Source organism: Pelecanus crispus, chromosome 9, assembly GCF_030463565.1.
Source record: "Pelecanus crispus isolate bPelCri1 chromosome 9, bPelCri1.pri, whole genome shotgun sequence".
NCBI lineage: Eukaryota > Metazoa > Chordata > Aves > Pelecaniformes > Pelecanidae > Pelecanus > Pelecanus crispus.
Window position 1 is genome coordinate 39691710 of NC_134651.1, and position 14607 is coordinate 39706316.

General features: G+C 44.6%; 1 protein-coding gene across 3 annotated transcripts; it reads right to left on the minus strand.

Moving 5' to 3' along the window:
* Positions 1–272: 272 nt before the first annotated feature.
* Positions 273–14239, minus strand: SURF4 (surfeit 4). Of its 3 annotated transcripts, XM_075716601.1 has the most exons (6): positions 14185–14239; positions 6468–6654; positions 5233–5309; positions 4569–4612; positions 3398–3584; positions 273–3151 (listed from the first exon to the last, which is right to left on the minus strand). In XM_075716601.1, exons 1-6 carry the CDS (start codon positions 14230–14232, stop codon positions 2885–2887), a joined length of 810 nt encoding a protein of 269 aa, XP_075572716.1. In that variant the 5' UTR covers positions 14233–14239; the 3' UTR covers positions 273–2884. The 3 variants fall into 3 exon arrangements, with proteins under 3 accessions (XP_075572716.1, XP_075572718.1, XP_075572717.1); XM_075716602.1 differs by lacking the exons at positions 273–3151; positions 3398–3584 and adding an exon at positions 4112–4377; XM_075716603.1 differs by lacking the exons at positions 5233–5309; positions 14185–14239 and having other exon boundaries at positions 6468–6499.
* Between the last annotated feature and the right edge of the window lie 368 nt (positions 14240–14607).

Consider the following 14607-nt stretch of genomic DNA (forward strand, 5'->3'; position numbering starts at 1 on the left):
TTCCAGGTAACTATTAGAGCTGGGGAGGGGAATAGTGGGGTGGAATTAAGTTGTATTCTAACAGCTTCAAGCCACCCCCCACCACCAAGGGAAGGATGACTGCTGCAGTCAAGTACAGGCGGCCCAGTGCTCGGAGCTCTTTATAGAAAGATGATTTTCAGTAGGTGGGAGAGAAAGCACACAAGAACCACTACCCAACATTTCCAGGCAGCCTATCTGTGGAGTGTCACCAGTCACACACGCCAAGTGGATACAAAGATGCCATTGTTTTATTCTGATTGTTTCCAAAAATCAAAACATTTTCAAACACAACTAAGGTACAAAATACAGCATAAAATGAGAATTTATACTTATTTCTTTTTCCACATAGAAAGCAAAAATATATTCAGAATGAATTCCAGAACACTTTGCAGAGCCAATTGATAGCTGACATCCTGCTTGTGAGAGCTTCTCAGCCACGGGGAGAGGTCACTATTTTTGGGAGATGCATGAATACAGCAGTGTATGTAGGAAACCAGGATCTTCTGCATCGGGACTCACAGTTAGTAAGTCTGCATATTGCGCTGCCTAAAAATATCTTACAGTGCCCTCCACCTAACTCTGCCCCTTTAGTACCAAAATGTTTCTGCTGCAAGGGACAGTATCAGTTCCTTTTGTGGGGTCTTTTGTTGGAAAGGGGACTTGATTTTCACAGAGGAAACTGGTCAGTATTTCATACTAGTCTATCATCCAGCTCCTTAGTTAGACAGGACACCAAAGTTGAGAAAGCCAACTTAAGGGCTACTTACAGGAGTTGTTTCTATCATTCCATTTATAAATACTATGAACATCAACAGCAGTTAAGATATCTGAGAACGACTGCCTTGATGTAGTCTAAAACTCTTCTAGGACCTGCAGTGAAATTGAGCAGAAGCATTCCGTGCTGTATATCCGTAACTGAAAGGACCAGTTTGTTTTGCTATGAAGAGACAGGTACAGCAAACACTTGAGGTGAAAACTTCTCTTCCAAAACCTACTTAAAAAGAAAGCCTGTGACCTGAACTTAAATGCTGGCTTCCCCTCCCATCTACCCCCCCCCACATAGCAACTCATTCCCATCAGCAGCAGCACATCCTGCTGTTACATAGGCTATTTTCCCTATAAGATGATGAAATTGCTGGTTTAACATTCATCAGTGCTCTTCTATTTGTAATCCGTTCTTTCAGCCTAGTTTCCTCTCCTAAAATGCAACCATTAAGCTGAACTGGCCAGGCTAGTGTCCTTACCAGGAGACCCTGGTAAATAGCTCCTGCTGGAGGCGTTCAGCTGAATTACTCCTTGAACAAACAGTTGAGCAGCTTTCTCCAGGGAGACAACAGTGCAAGGAATCAGTGTAACCTTAGCAAGTTGGTGGGGCTCACGCTTTCTAGAATTCTTTCATGATCTACTGAAACAGGTTCACCTAGTTGACTAGCAGAGGACAAAATGCCTCCTCTGAGCAGCACTAAGCATGTTCATGGCACAGAGGCTGTGGCACTGAGAGGTGAAAAGGGGGTCTTCCTCTCTCCTCGCCATTATGCTGAGGAATTCCTCTCTGAACACGCAAGTTACATTCCTGGCTGCTTATTCACCGCACAGGCTTAGCACTTGCATTCTTCAGCTATAACCGTTTGCATACAGAGTTGAGAACTGGGGCTATGGCAACACGCAGCTGACTTCCGTGTCTCCTCCCTACGCATCTCAGCTCCGAGATGGCAGAGAGAAGGGGCTGCACTCGAGAGTTCAGCACCCCAGCTCTTCTGCTGTTCAGCCACCTGGGACTTTCACAGCTGAAAGACTGACAGTGAATCTAAGCAGCAAAGGTTACAGATTAGAAGATTGCTCTCATCTTGCATGTACTGAGTAGAGGGAAAAGGGGAGTTTCTGTAATTCTGAAGACACTTTCACCAATAACCTGCAATTCAGATATGAATTTGGGGCATATATGGATGGAAGCTGGTTAATAGCAGATAGGAGCTTTTATCATGGAACCTGCAGCACAACTTGACTCCCTTCTTGGGAATTTGCGGGGGGCACGGTGCAACTTTGGGGAAAGAATGCTGAATAGAGTTCTTTTGGCACAGAATTCTAACAGAATCTAGCATTCTGACTCTTCAGGAGTATCTCCCCTCGCTTCCTTCTTGAAATCTGATCAGCCATACAGGATTCCTGATTAGCAGTACCAGATTCTCCCTTATTTCCCTGAAGAGTAGAACTAGGATATGGTAGAAAAAACCCTCTCCCTTTTCTTACCTAGAGGGGGGCACAACTACTTTCAGGGTTTTATTTTTGCCTTCTGTTTGGGGGCAAGAAAGGCCTCCCCTCTTGTTAAACAAAATGGAATTACAGGCCTCTGAGCAGCAAAATACGGTGATTTTTTTTTTTTTTTTTTTGTGGTGCTGCTTTCCCTCTTGATAAGCAATGCTATAACCAGCAATGGAACTCCTTATACACAAGACAGTTTTGATGAGGGTGAAAGGGGATCCACTTTCTTAGTTATAGCTAGAACCCAACAGCACACTGAATGATACAGTTGTATCTGCTCACAGTACTCCAAATTTCAAAACGTTGCTGACATTAAAGACAGCAACTGTTCTACTGCAACTCACTGAAGCATCAGCAAAATGTAGGTTCCTTGGGTTAGTTCCAAATCTAGGAAGTTAGAGTAAGCCTAGGCAACATTCCTTGGAGAAACAGGATTTTATCTATTTGTATTACCGGTGCCACTGTAAATCAAATTCAAAACATCTGTGCCTTTAATAGGAAGGGGGCATGTATGTGTAAAATGCTGGCAGTTTTTGTTGAATCCATAAAGAATCAGTTCTGGACTTAATATGTTATGTCCCAAGAAGTGTTGCTATTCTTGTTACCACTCTTTTTTCTTCTCATCCATGGAGACTCCGCCAGGGCCCAGTGCAACCACGAGGAGGAGCCCCCCAATTACAGACATGGTCTGGAAGAAATCATATTTGAGGAAGTCATGCATGGGCTTGTAAGCTGGGACGGTCCAGAAGGCATTGAAGTAGATGTTGATGCCAAACAGCCAGATGACTAGAGTCAAGGCAGCCAGCTTAGTCTTGAAGCCAATCGCCACCAAGATAATCAGGGCTGTGCCCACAATGTTCTGCAGAATCTGCAAGGAAAAAACCCACAAGCTTACATACAGGTCTTAAAATAGATATAGAAACACCAGAACAGAGCATAGGTAAGTTCAGCAGAACAAGCCGTCATGGCATAGATTATTTAATAACTTTTCTAAATATTAATTCTAATAAAGAAGGGACTTAAATGATAACCCTTGAGTAGCTCCTGCAGCCCATCTGGCAGTTGCTCCTACATTCTAGCTCCTTAACTCATACTTTTAGCCTCAGATACTTACAGAAAAGAAGTTCATATCAAAATGTAGCAGTGTCATGAACATGAGGACCAGCAGCACACGGCCCCCCAGCTGCATGTACTGCTTAGGAGAGCTTTCCCGCATGGTAGGGACACCAGCAAACATGCTCTTCCCCTCTGAGCGCGACTCCGCCAAAAGCAGCAGCAAGCCTCCCCCAAGGGCAAGGTTCCTACAGAAAGAGAAAAGTGGGGAAAAAAAAGCAGTTTATTACAGTTTGCACTGATCTATAGATTTAAAGCCTTATCTGACAATTTCAACTCAGTAGGAATCTGCATGCTGGTGAGGAGTGACCTATTCCACACCTCACGATGCGTGTCTGCGTTAGACTTCTCAGCTGAAACAGCAGCATTGCACACAACAACGATTTACACAAGCCTGTGTAGACACATACAGCCTGCCAGAGAAGTCCAGCACCCACAGCTCAGGCACAGCTGCTTAGCATCTGTTACAGCATGAATTTAGTTGTTGTGTTCAAGTTATTCTGTACCTCTGGTTTAGCCATATATGCCAAAGTAGGTCAGAGGTTGCTCTGAGAAAACAGAAGAGCAGTACTGCTAAAAGAAGTTGCACATTTACAGGGTTGTAGTAAGCCCAGAGTAGAGTTCCTGTGCTGGCCCCTGCCCTACCCTCAGAGGAGAGGGGTGAAAAGGTAACAGACAGCCATCACTCAGGATTTGACAAGAAAGCTCATGTTTAAGGACCCTGTCTTCTACTTGTAGAATGTGTAAGGGATTTAAAAGTTCCAGCAACGACTCTAATATCTACAAGCTTTAGTTTTCTTGGAAAATGGCTTCAGTCACGCATAAGCACAGTTGCTATTTTAGCCATTTAGGAAATAATAGCAGCTCACTGATCCAGTCTAGACAGTTCGTGAGCTCTCAGCAAGGACGTTAGTAGCAGAAGCACTTGGATCCTCATGGGTTAGGATTAGTCTTTCCTTTCTACAGCACTGAGCCTGCCATCTGTGGTTTAAAAAAAAAATATATCTGTACAGTCTGTGTTAAGTGCTGTCACTTCTTGTTTGATGTGAATGCATCATTTATAAAACTCTAGTTAATAATATGTACAAAGATCATTTCCTCTGTCAGGGAGTGGCAGTGACAGAGACCAGTTTTCATTCTGTTTTGATAAAAACTTTAAGAAGTAGACATACCTCATCAAGAACTTCAAGTCCCATAGAATGCTGTATGCAATAGTCTAGGCAAAGAAGAACACAGGTTAAAATACCATATAAACGACACTGAAGTTCTGAATTTATGTTACAGTCTCAAGCCTGTACTATCCATAGCAGAAGTCAATTAGAAGTATGTTATACTGAAGGAAACAAGGTAGGTTACATCAACATGATCCGATGAGTCAGTGTAAAACAGGGAATAGAAGCCAGAATTTGAGTTGTGCTTTAGCCCGCACAAAAATTCATTGGTTTTGAACAGGAAGGATGCTACTAGCTAGGATCCTCTGTGATGGGGACAGTCCTTTATAAAAGCTGTGTGCTGAAGGCCAAAGCAACTGCAAGTTCCACATTTGGCACATTACTGACATACAGGTAAATTGCAAGTTACTTTGCTAAACTGGTCAAGGTCAAGTATTGAATCAACATCTCCAGCTGACTAATGGCAATTACAGCCAAGGATCTGTTGGGCACATCAGAAGAACAGAAGCAGCAAAATAGTTCAATGCCATTGAGGACTGGCACTAGGCCAGGGTGGAGAAAAATTCCAGGGTTGTGAGTTGTATTTAAATATGTTGGTAGTACTGGGGCTAAGAGAAGATTTGAAAGATACCGTTTAGAAGGGCTGAAGACTTAAGCCTCCTACCTGTAATGCTATAATTCCAAACAGTCCAAAGCAGGCATATTGCACAAAGTTCCTACTCAGCACCAGGATACAGCCGCCTGAGTTGGGGAAATTGAACACAGTTACACTTCTGGCTTGCACAGGAAAAGATGCTGCAGGAATGGCAACTTGTTTTGAACCGAGCAGACTGATTTCTTTCAACTGTGCCACAGAGAACGTCAGGCAGGAAATTTTAATGGCACATTGGCACAAATCAGTTTGAGAACCAAGAATTTTTAGTGCATTTAAGAATATTTTATAATTCCAGAAGTATCTTTTATTTTTACAAAGGGTAAGCACATGCTGAATGCAGTCCCCAACACACAGCACTGTACAGCAGCTATTGGTGTTAAAGCATTAAAAGAAGTTAAAAAGAAACTCAACCTACAATGTATTTTCTTTTTTTTTTTTAAATGAGATAACTGTTAGGGCAAACATGCTGCACTCTTTTTCCTTGAAAGCTTTTGTTTTATATCCTTCCTCAAGTCTTCTGTCACAAAGCACTGACAGCCTTTGCCACTTTGACGTGATGACTGGTAACCACATTAAATTAAGCTGACTCTCTACACAAAAATATGAGGGTAAAAACACCCCAGACACAAGACAAGAAACTGGCAGAGCAATCAAGAACAGCAGATCAGGGACAAACATAAACAGAAGTTTACTTCTCTCCATTTCGGATACCCTAAGTCCACCTAGCACGCATAGAGAAGCTCTGCTTCTGGGAATATTTTGATTCCTGGGCTTTGAAAGTCTAACACAAGCACCTCTCTCAGGCTTAAGTGTACCAACTGCAGGATAAGATTTGCCATTGAGATTAATACTCATAAGAACAGTAGGCTCAGAAAGTCTTAACACTGCCCTGTTTAAGAAAATATGAGTATTTCATTTAGAGAATTCAGGGGGTGTGGTATGTGTTTATAGATGCATGTACAGAATTGAAAACAGATTGTCCTAATGGATTCTTGGCACCTCTGACTCAGAGGTAGCGTGTCACAGGAAATTCTCTAAGACTACTTCCAGGAAAGGCTGAAACAGGTCAATTAAGAGTTCTTTTAATTCACCCATGTAGTACTATCAGTTCTAAGCTGTCAATGGCTATAAAGAAATCAGTGAAGCATCCCGTGCTTACATGATTCACAGTGCTTACATGAGCCAGGGTGGCAGACACACTGGAGTGCTCTGGCATCCACCTTAACAGCCTTAGAGCCACTTACTCAGCTGTCCGAAGAGATTTATGAACACAAAGATGGAGGCCAGGAAATAGCCACAGTTCCATGTTCCATCAATGTAATCCCTCTGTTCACTCCACTGGAACCACATGCGGATGCCATCCTCCAGGAAGGTGCTGATCAGGCACAGGCGGGCCACGTGAGGGAGGTACTGCTTCGTCACCCTCAGGAACTGCGTGGGCAGACAGCATCGTTAGCAGGGAAGGAAGGGAAGGTGATACTCAAGGCATAACAGATCTGCACGCTCTGCAGACCGAGGTCAGCAGTTCTCATGCACGCAGGGTCATCAACATCTAGAGGGAAGCACATACTTGGGACTTGGATTTAATGAAGTTCTTCTCCACTCCAGTTTGAAAATACTTGGGAGCAGTGGGGGAAACCCACTGTCATGCTCCACCCAAAGAGCATTTTGGACAAGGAGTTGGAGAAAAGCCGAGTCCAGCAGCACCTTTCTAGGTAAGAAGAACTGTGTTTTGATGGAGCTCTTACTACATGAAGGCTGACCTTGGTTTTAGTTTGTCTATCTCAGGGTTTCATGTTACAGCTCAACTATCAGATAACCAGGAGCTGAAAGGGCAATCCTTCTCCCACCCACATGCTCAGGCACTCAGCACCCTGTAACAAACTGATTCAGGGAGTCAGGCTGACGGGAGACTAATTCTGTACAAATTAAAAAACATTAATTAGCTTTCTGCCAAGCTAGCTCCCTCTAACATCTCAGAAAAGCAACAGTGCGCAGCATGTGTTCTTGTGTAGCAGCAGCAGCTGTTAGATCAGTGTAGTTGTTGCATGAAATTACACCCTGTACCCTCTATGCAAATATACACAGTTTCTACTTCCATTAGAAGTAACATCCTCTGTAGAAAGAGAATAGGCATTTATACATACAATTCAGTGTAACAGGAGTGTAAAAATGTAAAAGGAGATCACATCATCACGCAACAGGTGCTGAGCCTTAGTTCTTGGGAATGCAAGATGTATCTGGTCCCACATACCCCTTCATCCTGCAAACTCGCTGGTTAGTTTGCTCTACAATTGCAATAACTATAAAGGAATGAATACAAAATTGCCAAAATAGGGTCTAGACTGGCATGCTCTATAGGACTGTGAGATGCACAGGAAAACTTACTCCCTCTGGATTATGACAAGTGCTTAACTGTCACCCAGTTTCTTAAACAGCACAAGGGAGACTTCCGCTAGGATTTGCATTGTCACTCTGAATGCAAGCTAGCACCTGGCTGGCCCATTTCACACACGGGTCCAGCTTAGCCAGACCACTAGAAGGACACGTTTGGAGTCAGCGTATGCTACCGTTTGAGCAAGTGCAATCTAGTAAGAAACAAATGTAAATTTAATCTAAAACTAACTACAAGATTATCCAGCAGGTTTCTACCTTTGGATGAGAGGAGCGATTTGGGCAGGTTGACACTTGTGAAAGTAAATGCCCATGCCACAAGCCTTCACGCAGAACTGCCAGACTCTAGAGATCCCTGTGTTAGAACTAGGAGGAGGAGCCATTTAACAAAACCCCATTATCCCACACAAAGTTTGATGTGTTGTAAGGCATATTGATTCACAGAGTTAATGCAATATTAGAATACTTCAAGCATGAAAAGGGGTGGGGGAACCCACTTGTGTATAGCTGTCTTCCACACAGCATTGACCTATATTGCAAAAAAACAGACAGAAAGGGCACACAAACCTTTTCTTTCCTAATTCAGTATTCACATTGACCTCAGGTTAGACAATACAGCTGATTAGTTTCTTTCTGGGCAGAATCTTTTTTTAAAGCTCTGGCAGCACTGCATGCTTTCAGTATATATAGGAGTGTGGAAAAAGGAGACCAAAGCCATTCCTGAAAGTTTATTCTTGCCATAGTAATTATTAAATACTAAAGGTTGTTGCAAATCCTATGCAAATGACAAGCCCTTGCTTACTGTGTAACTGAAGATTATCACAAGAAAAAAATCCAGCAAACATGCTTAATAGTTAATTAAAGAGTTACTATTGGAACAAACTACACTAATTGTACTGCATGCATCCAGAGTCTAAGGGTCAAGATTCAAGTTAATCAAGTGCATTTTAAGTGCAGCTGTACTCTGACTCAGGGCTGCCACTTCAGGCTTTTTTAAGCCATGTCAACAGTTGGATGAATGAGTCAGAAGAAAATTTGTGATCTTTGTCACTGGACGAGACACACATCTTGGTTTACAGCCTTCTTCTCTCCTGGATTTCACTGTGCATTTGGACAAACTTGCTGAGAAATACTGAGGATCAAGTTGGTTTGGAAATAGTACAAAACCGAAAGCGGTTTGTAAAGTAAGTCTGCCTTGTCAAGACACAGAACAGGCAACTTTGGTCTAGAAGGAAAAAAAACACAAGTGCTGGGTATCTGTAGGAAAAGGAAAAAAAACACCGCTGTGGAAAGGCTGAAGAAAGAAGCACACATTAGAGAGAGGATATCTGCCTCCAGGCCTCATCTTTATTGAGGTGGGTCATGTGAGCTGATCTCAACTTCCCCTGCCCTGAAACAAAACAACTGCCAACAGTCCAGGTGAAGGAGCCAAGAAGGCATTTAACATTTACCTGTTCTCGTGGCATATAGAGAGAATTTAACGCTATCTATTAAACACGAGTGTGCACATCCAATCAGCTTCAGACAAGTCAGAAAGACTGAAGCCTAAGGCAGCTGCAGTGCTAAGCAACCTTATGACACATCATCTCTGGACATCCGTAACTCATGTAGCTGCATTTACTTAGCTACACGCCAGTTCAAACCCCTGTACGCAGCAAGCTTAAAGTAAAAAAAGCTTCAGAAACAGACTGTATGAAAAAAAAAAAAACCCAAGCCAAAAGAACAGCTAGCCATGGGAGATCCAAAGAGAGGGGAAGAAAACAATTACATGATAACCACAAGAATGAACGTAACAGACATCCAAGTGATTTTATGATTAGAGGATTCGAGTATAAATCACCTAAGTAATTTAACTAAGGACAGAGTAACTTCTAAGAAACAGATCTCTAGAAGTGGGACTGAACCAACAGTACCAGACACCCTGCTTTTGTCCCTGCACATCACTAGCAACATGTGGCCCAAACGCTGCACCCTGAGACCACTTCCTATTTCCTTTGTGATTCACACAGATAAAAGCAGCACATATGGGAAACTTGGTAGCTGCAGTTAATAAACATATCCAATGAAGATACGGGACTTGAAACGCACACTCCACTAAGTACAATACATGTAAGCCAAAAGAAAACTGTCGAGATTGATGGAGGTGGCAGCGTTAAACTCATGACATCAAGTAATTGAATGGCTTATTCTGCTATGGGCTTTGCATCAGCTGTTCTTAGCACATAGTGCCTCCTTGCAAGAGGCAAAACATCTTGAGAAAAGACAACAAAATGCTAAAGTAAAACTATTTTAAAGAAGAACAGCTGTTTCTGTGTTGGCAGCCAAGTCATTAACATACACCAGAGGCGCTTTGTGTTGCCACCTCCCCCTCTAACAGGATTAGAAAGGCAAAGATAGATCTAAATGCTCCTCTTAATTTAACAAGCAAGATGCACAAGAGGATCCAGGGATCCCTGAATCAAATCTCCGCTCAAAACCCACTCTTCAAAAGGAGGTTGAAATACTCAAACCCATGAAGAGGCCTGCCCAAAGAGAGGTAACAAAGTGATTCTGTTTTGACTGTTGCCATGCTTTCTGAACTATATTCCACCTCCAACAGTCTCAAATTTGTTACAAATACAGCCCATTTTGTTAAAAGTGTCCATAGCATAATTACAGGTATTTTAAGACCAATACACAGCCAGAAGTTGGGAATTTTTGCTGTCACCTAGGTATACTCTGTCCAAACGCAGAAGCCTTTCCTGTGTGCGTACACGTGTGTATTCTTGGATCAGGGAAGTTAAGCTCATGGTGATGAACAGCAGTCTGCTCACCTACACAGAAAGCCCTCTTCTTGGCTGCACAGCATTATTAGTCTAGAGCTTCTGAGAAAGGCATATTCCAAATATCTAGCTTGTATTCATTTAAGGGATTACTTTGTTCTGGGAGGACAGAGCCCTCTAGCAGCCTGGGACACCAGTGATCTTTTCTGGAATAGGGTGCTCAATCCTTTGGCAGAGAGAAAAATCGCTTCCTTTCACCAAACTGTACATATCCACTTAAGGAGATCCCACCTAATAATCACACGAGGACAGTAACACCCATCACACTGGGCTAATCAATGTATTCGAGTTAATTGTGAAAACTGGGAACAGAGGCTTTCCCGCTTATTTCAAGAGGCAAGAAGAGAGCTCTGACCCACTAGAGCATTGCCAGCAGTCTTAATCAGGTTTTTAACTGCAGGAAAATTTCTCATGACAATGCTTTTCACTCCTGAAATGCACTTTATACCAATTCTCTTTTCCAAAAGGCTATTATTAATCAAATCTTTAAAGTGGAATTTATTAGTTATGTAGTGCATTTTGCCATCTCTCTTCATGGGAATATTCTTTCCCAGCCTAACCGAACAGGCTATTTGGCTTATAACGATAAAGGATCAGTGCACTGACATGACTGTGTCACCAAGAGAGTTTCCAAATTAAATTTTTTTAATATAAAACACAAAAAAGTTCAGACTAACAATTAAATGTTTTCTTCTCCCTTCTGTTTTCTGCAAAACAGGATATGGAGATGTTAGAATTAGCTGAACAACGTGCATCAGCATTTATGTTGGAAAATTAAATAAAACCCCCAGAGTCTGGTTCTCCCTTAGAGTCCTTTCACTGCAGTACAATGACTCAATAGTCTCCTTGCATTTTTGTCCATAATTTTTTTCAGAACAGTAGAAATACCAGGCACCCACATTCCTAAAGATTATTACAGACACCGGAAAAGTTGCTTGAGATCTGGTCCCTCTCATGGGGATTACAGAGGGGAGACAACCAGTTCTATAACCCTAAACGGTCAGTGCAGGCCCCAGATACAGCTATTTTCAGTACGATAATATCGGCACTACATGGTGACTGCAGTGAAGGGCTTAGCATGTAATATTTTAACAAGAATCACTAAAAAAGAGCTTAACTTCTGAGCACGTAAAATACTTCATTAATAACACTGGGCTGGTGTTATGGGGCTTAAAAACAAACCAACCCACAAAGCCTGTAGCTGGGCATCATTCCCAACCAAGATCCTGATTTCCTTGCACAGTGTATCACCTAGATTTTAAGAACCCTTAATAGCTTTTCTCACCCTTCCCATTGTCTAATAAGTTGCCTTCTCCGAAATGAACAGGACCACCCTCCAACACCCACCGAGTAGCTGTCTCCTCCGCTGCAGTCCTTGGAAACTGCTAACAGCTCAGAGCAGAACGGCTCACCAGCCATACTGTGCACCTGCAGGCTACGAACTCACGCTATAGCCAAGCTAAACCAATGGCTAGCTCTCACCACAAGTGATCCCACCACCAGCACTCGTGCTCACTCGACCTAAACAATGCAATAATTGAACCAACAGAAAAAATAAACTCTTTTTTTTTTTTTTTTCCCTGCCAGTTCAGCTCTCCAGTCCAGCAACAGAAAAGTGCTAGTGTGAGAGAAAAGGGGAACATAGCCTTGGGAGAAGTAGGACAACCCCTTTCACTAACAGCTAGCTGTCAGGCAAGCTTAGCTGCCTTGTAAGACCATGCCTTCAGTGCACTGGTTCACCTCTGGATTAAGAGCCACATGTTACTACTAAGTATCGCGGCATCCAAGGCATAATTTGGTAATTCAAAGGGAAATTACAGTATTTGAGAAAAGTTAAGCTTTAGCGTTTGAATGTACAGAACAGATTATTCTTGCATTTATGAGACATTCAGGACTTACTGATAAGCAATGGAGTAGCTGTAACAGGCCTTTTATGCTACAGAAATTAAGGCTCATTAACGCTAGTACAGGGAGTGGGGAAAGCAAGGTTATCAATGAGAACACATTCAGCTCCCAGAACAGCCATTGTCCAGCTTCACTACCTCTGCCTCCATCGAGAGGAGTTTCAACATGATTTCAGTCCAACTGTTCCAAGTACTTTTTTTAATCCAAGATGAACTAACAGTTTCCATAGTGCCAAGTGTTAGCTTCGCAATATATACCGAAGGTTATTGTTTAGTAAATCTCTCCACTCCTACACTGGTGCGATACCAAGTTTTAGCAGCATACACAGTACTCAAAGTATCCGATTGAGCTGAGAGGCAACTATTTGGAGGCAGAATTATCAAAGGAGGTAGTTACTTGGAAAGCCATAAAAATTGTTTTGCAATCCGACGGGTAAATGTATGCAAACACTCCGAATTCTGCAGCTAAAGGAAAGACTCATCTTTAAATAGAACATGGCCAAGCACAAATAAAGTTGTGCCATTTAAAACTCATTTCAGAAGGAAGCAAACCACATTTTAGCTCGACAAAAGAGCTTTCAGTAGTATGAAAAAAGGGGTGTTAAAGACATCTAGAAATAGTCACACAGGAATAAAGAGAGAGGTGTTATAAAGAGGTCAGGACAAGCGTTGTAAATGTTGGCAAGTAATTTGAACACTATAGTGATAATTTACTTTCTCCTCTAAAAGGAGTGAGAGGAGAAGGTAAACAGAAGATGACAAAGATGATCCAGACGCCCCTTAAACCGAATACGCCACACACCATAAGAATCTCTGTCTCTAAAAGGAGTCTTCTATCTGGGGGTGGGGAAGTACAGAACAGGTTTTCCCAGTGAAACTCAGTTAAAGACACAGAGGCAGCACAGCCCCCTCAAAGCTGCGACGTGTTACCGTGCACCACACAACTCACGCTGCTTCAATAGTCAGAGTTGTAGAACCAGGCAGAATCAGATTTTCCCGAGAACTTGCTAAATATGATTAGACACTGCCTCTTATTTTCAATTAGATGAATCACCATGACAGTGAAGATCTAACACCACCACCAGATCAACTACTTACACTCAAAATATTCCTGCTCTCATGTATAGTAAGAGATCACAAACTTCTATTTAACAAGGAAATCGGTAAGGGCCTCCACTGAAATAAACGTAAAGAATATTACAAGGAAACACAAGCTTGTTTGCTGTCGTTTTGCCCCCATTCTAAGCACAGTATCATGGTGCTGGCAAGCCTCTTCCAGTTTAGGTTTCCAGGTATCAGTCGGGGTTTAGATTTTTGCTTTTCTGACGCTATCACCCCACCCCGGTTTCCCACACCCCTTTATGCCCCATTTGCCAGCCTAGGCGGCTTGCGAGAAGCGAAGAGCACCCTCGGCTTCCTGCTCCCCTTCCATTTATTCGCCCCCAGGGAGAAGCCCGGTTCCCAAGGAGAACTCGGCTGCACAGGCAGCCCAAGAGCAGCCGCAGAGCCCGCAGGAGGGCAGGGGGCAGCCGCTCCCGCAAGGGCCCGGCCGCGGGGCCTACACCGGCCGCCCCCCCTCCGGCGGGAAGCCAGGCCCCTAGGCTCCCCTCAGGGGCGGGGCGGCCCAGGATGCCCCCAGCCCCGCCAGAGGGGCCAGGCCGCCGCCATCCCAGCCCGCCCGAGCGCGGCCCAGCTCCGGGCGGCGGCCCAGCCCCCCCCCCCCCCCCCCAGCGCGGGGCCCGCCGAGGCGCCCCCTCACAGCCGGCCCCGGCGCCCGAGGCAGCGGCCCAAGCTCACAAAGGCCGCCCAGGCCGGAGGAGGGAAGGCGGGCGGGCACCCACCTGGTCCGCGAAGTCCTCAGCGGTGTTCATGATGTCGTTCTGGCCCATGGCGGCGGGGGTGCTGGGGGGTGCTGCCGGCTGCTGCGCGCCTGGGGCCCGGCCTCTCTCTCAGGGACGGCGGCGGGAAGGGCGGGGGGAGCCGGGGCGGGGGGGGAGCGCCGGGCCGGGCCGCGCCGCCGCTCGGCTGCTGCTGCCACGTAGGCCAGCCCTTAAAGGCGCCGCGCGGGCGGCAGCGCCGGCGCACGCGGGGCGGGGCCGCCCCCTCCCTCCCTCCGGGGCCGCCGCCCCGCCCCTCCCGCGCCGCGCACTTAAAGGGGCCGCACCGCCCCGCCGCGGAAACGCCCCTCAAGGGGGGCGCGGGGTCTGGGTCTCTGCCCCCGCCCCCAGGGGCTTGTAGCGGTGTTTTTTTTTTAGTTTGCAGGC

What these genes read in the sequence shown, in the direction of transcription:
- SURF4 (XM_075716601.1), bottom strand. Translation starts at nt 14,232, where the DNA reads ATGGGCCAGAACGACATCATGAACACCGCTGAGGACTTCGCGGACCAG. An exon ending in TTGGAATTATAGCATTACAG is followed by an intron (nt 4,613 to 5,232) that starts GTAGGAGGCTTA and finishes TTCTTTGCCTAG; the next exon opens with ACTATTGCATACAGCATTCT. An exon ending in GACTTGAAGTTCTTGATGAG is followed by an intron (nt 3,585 to 4,568) that starts GTATGTCTACTT and finishes CTCTTTCTGTAG; the next exon opens with GAACCTTGCCCTTGGGGGAG.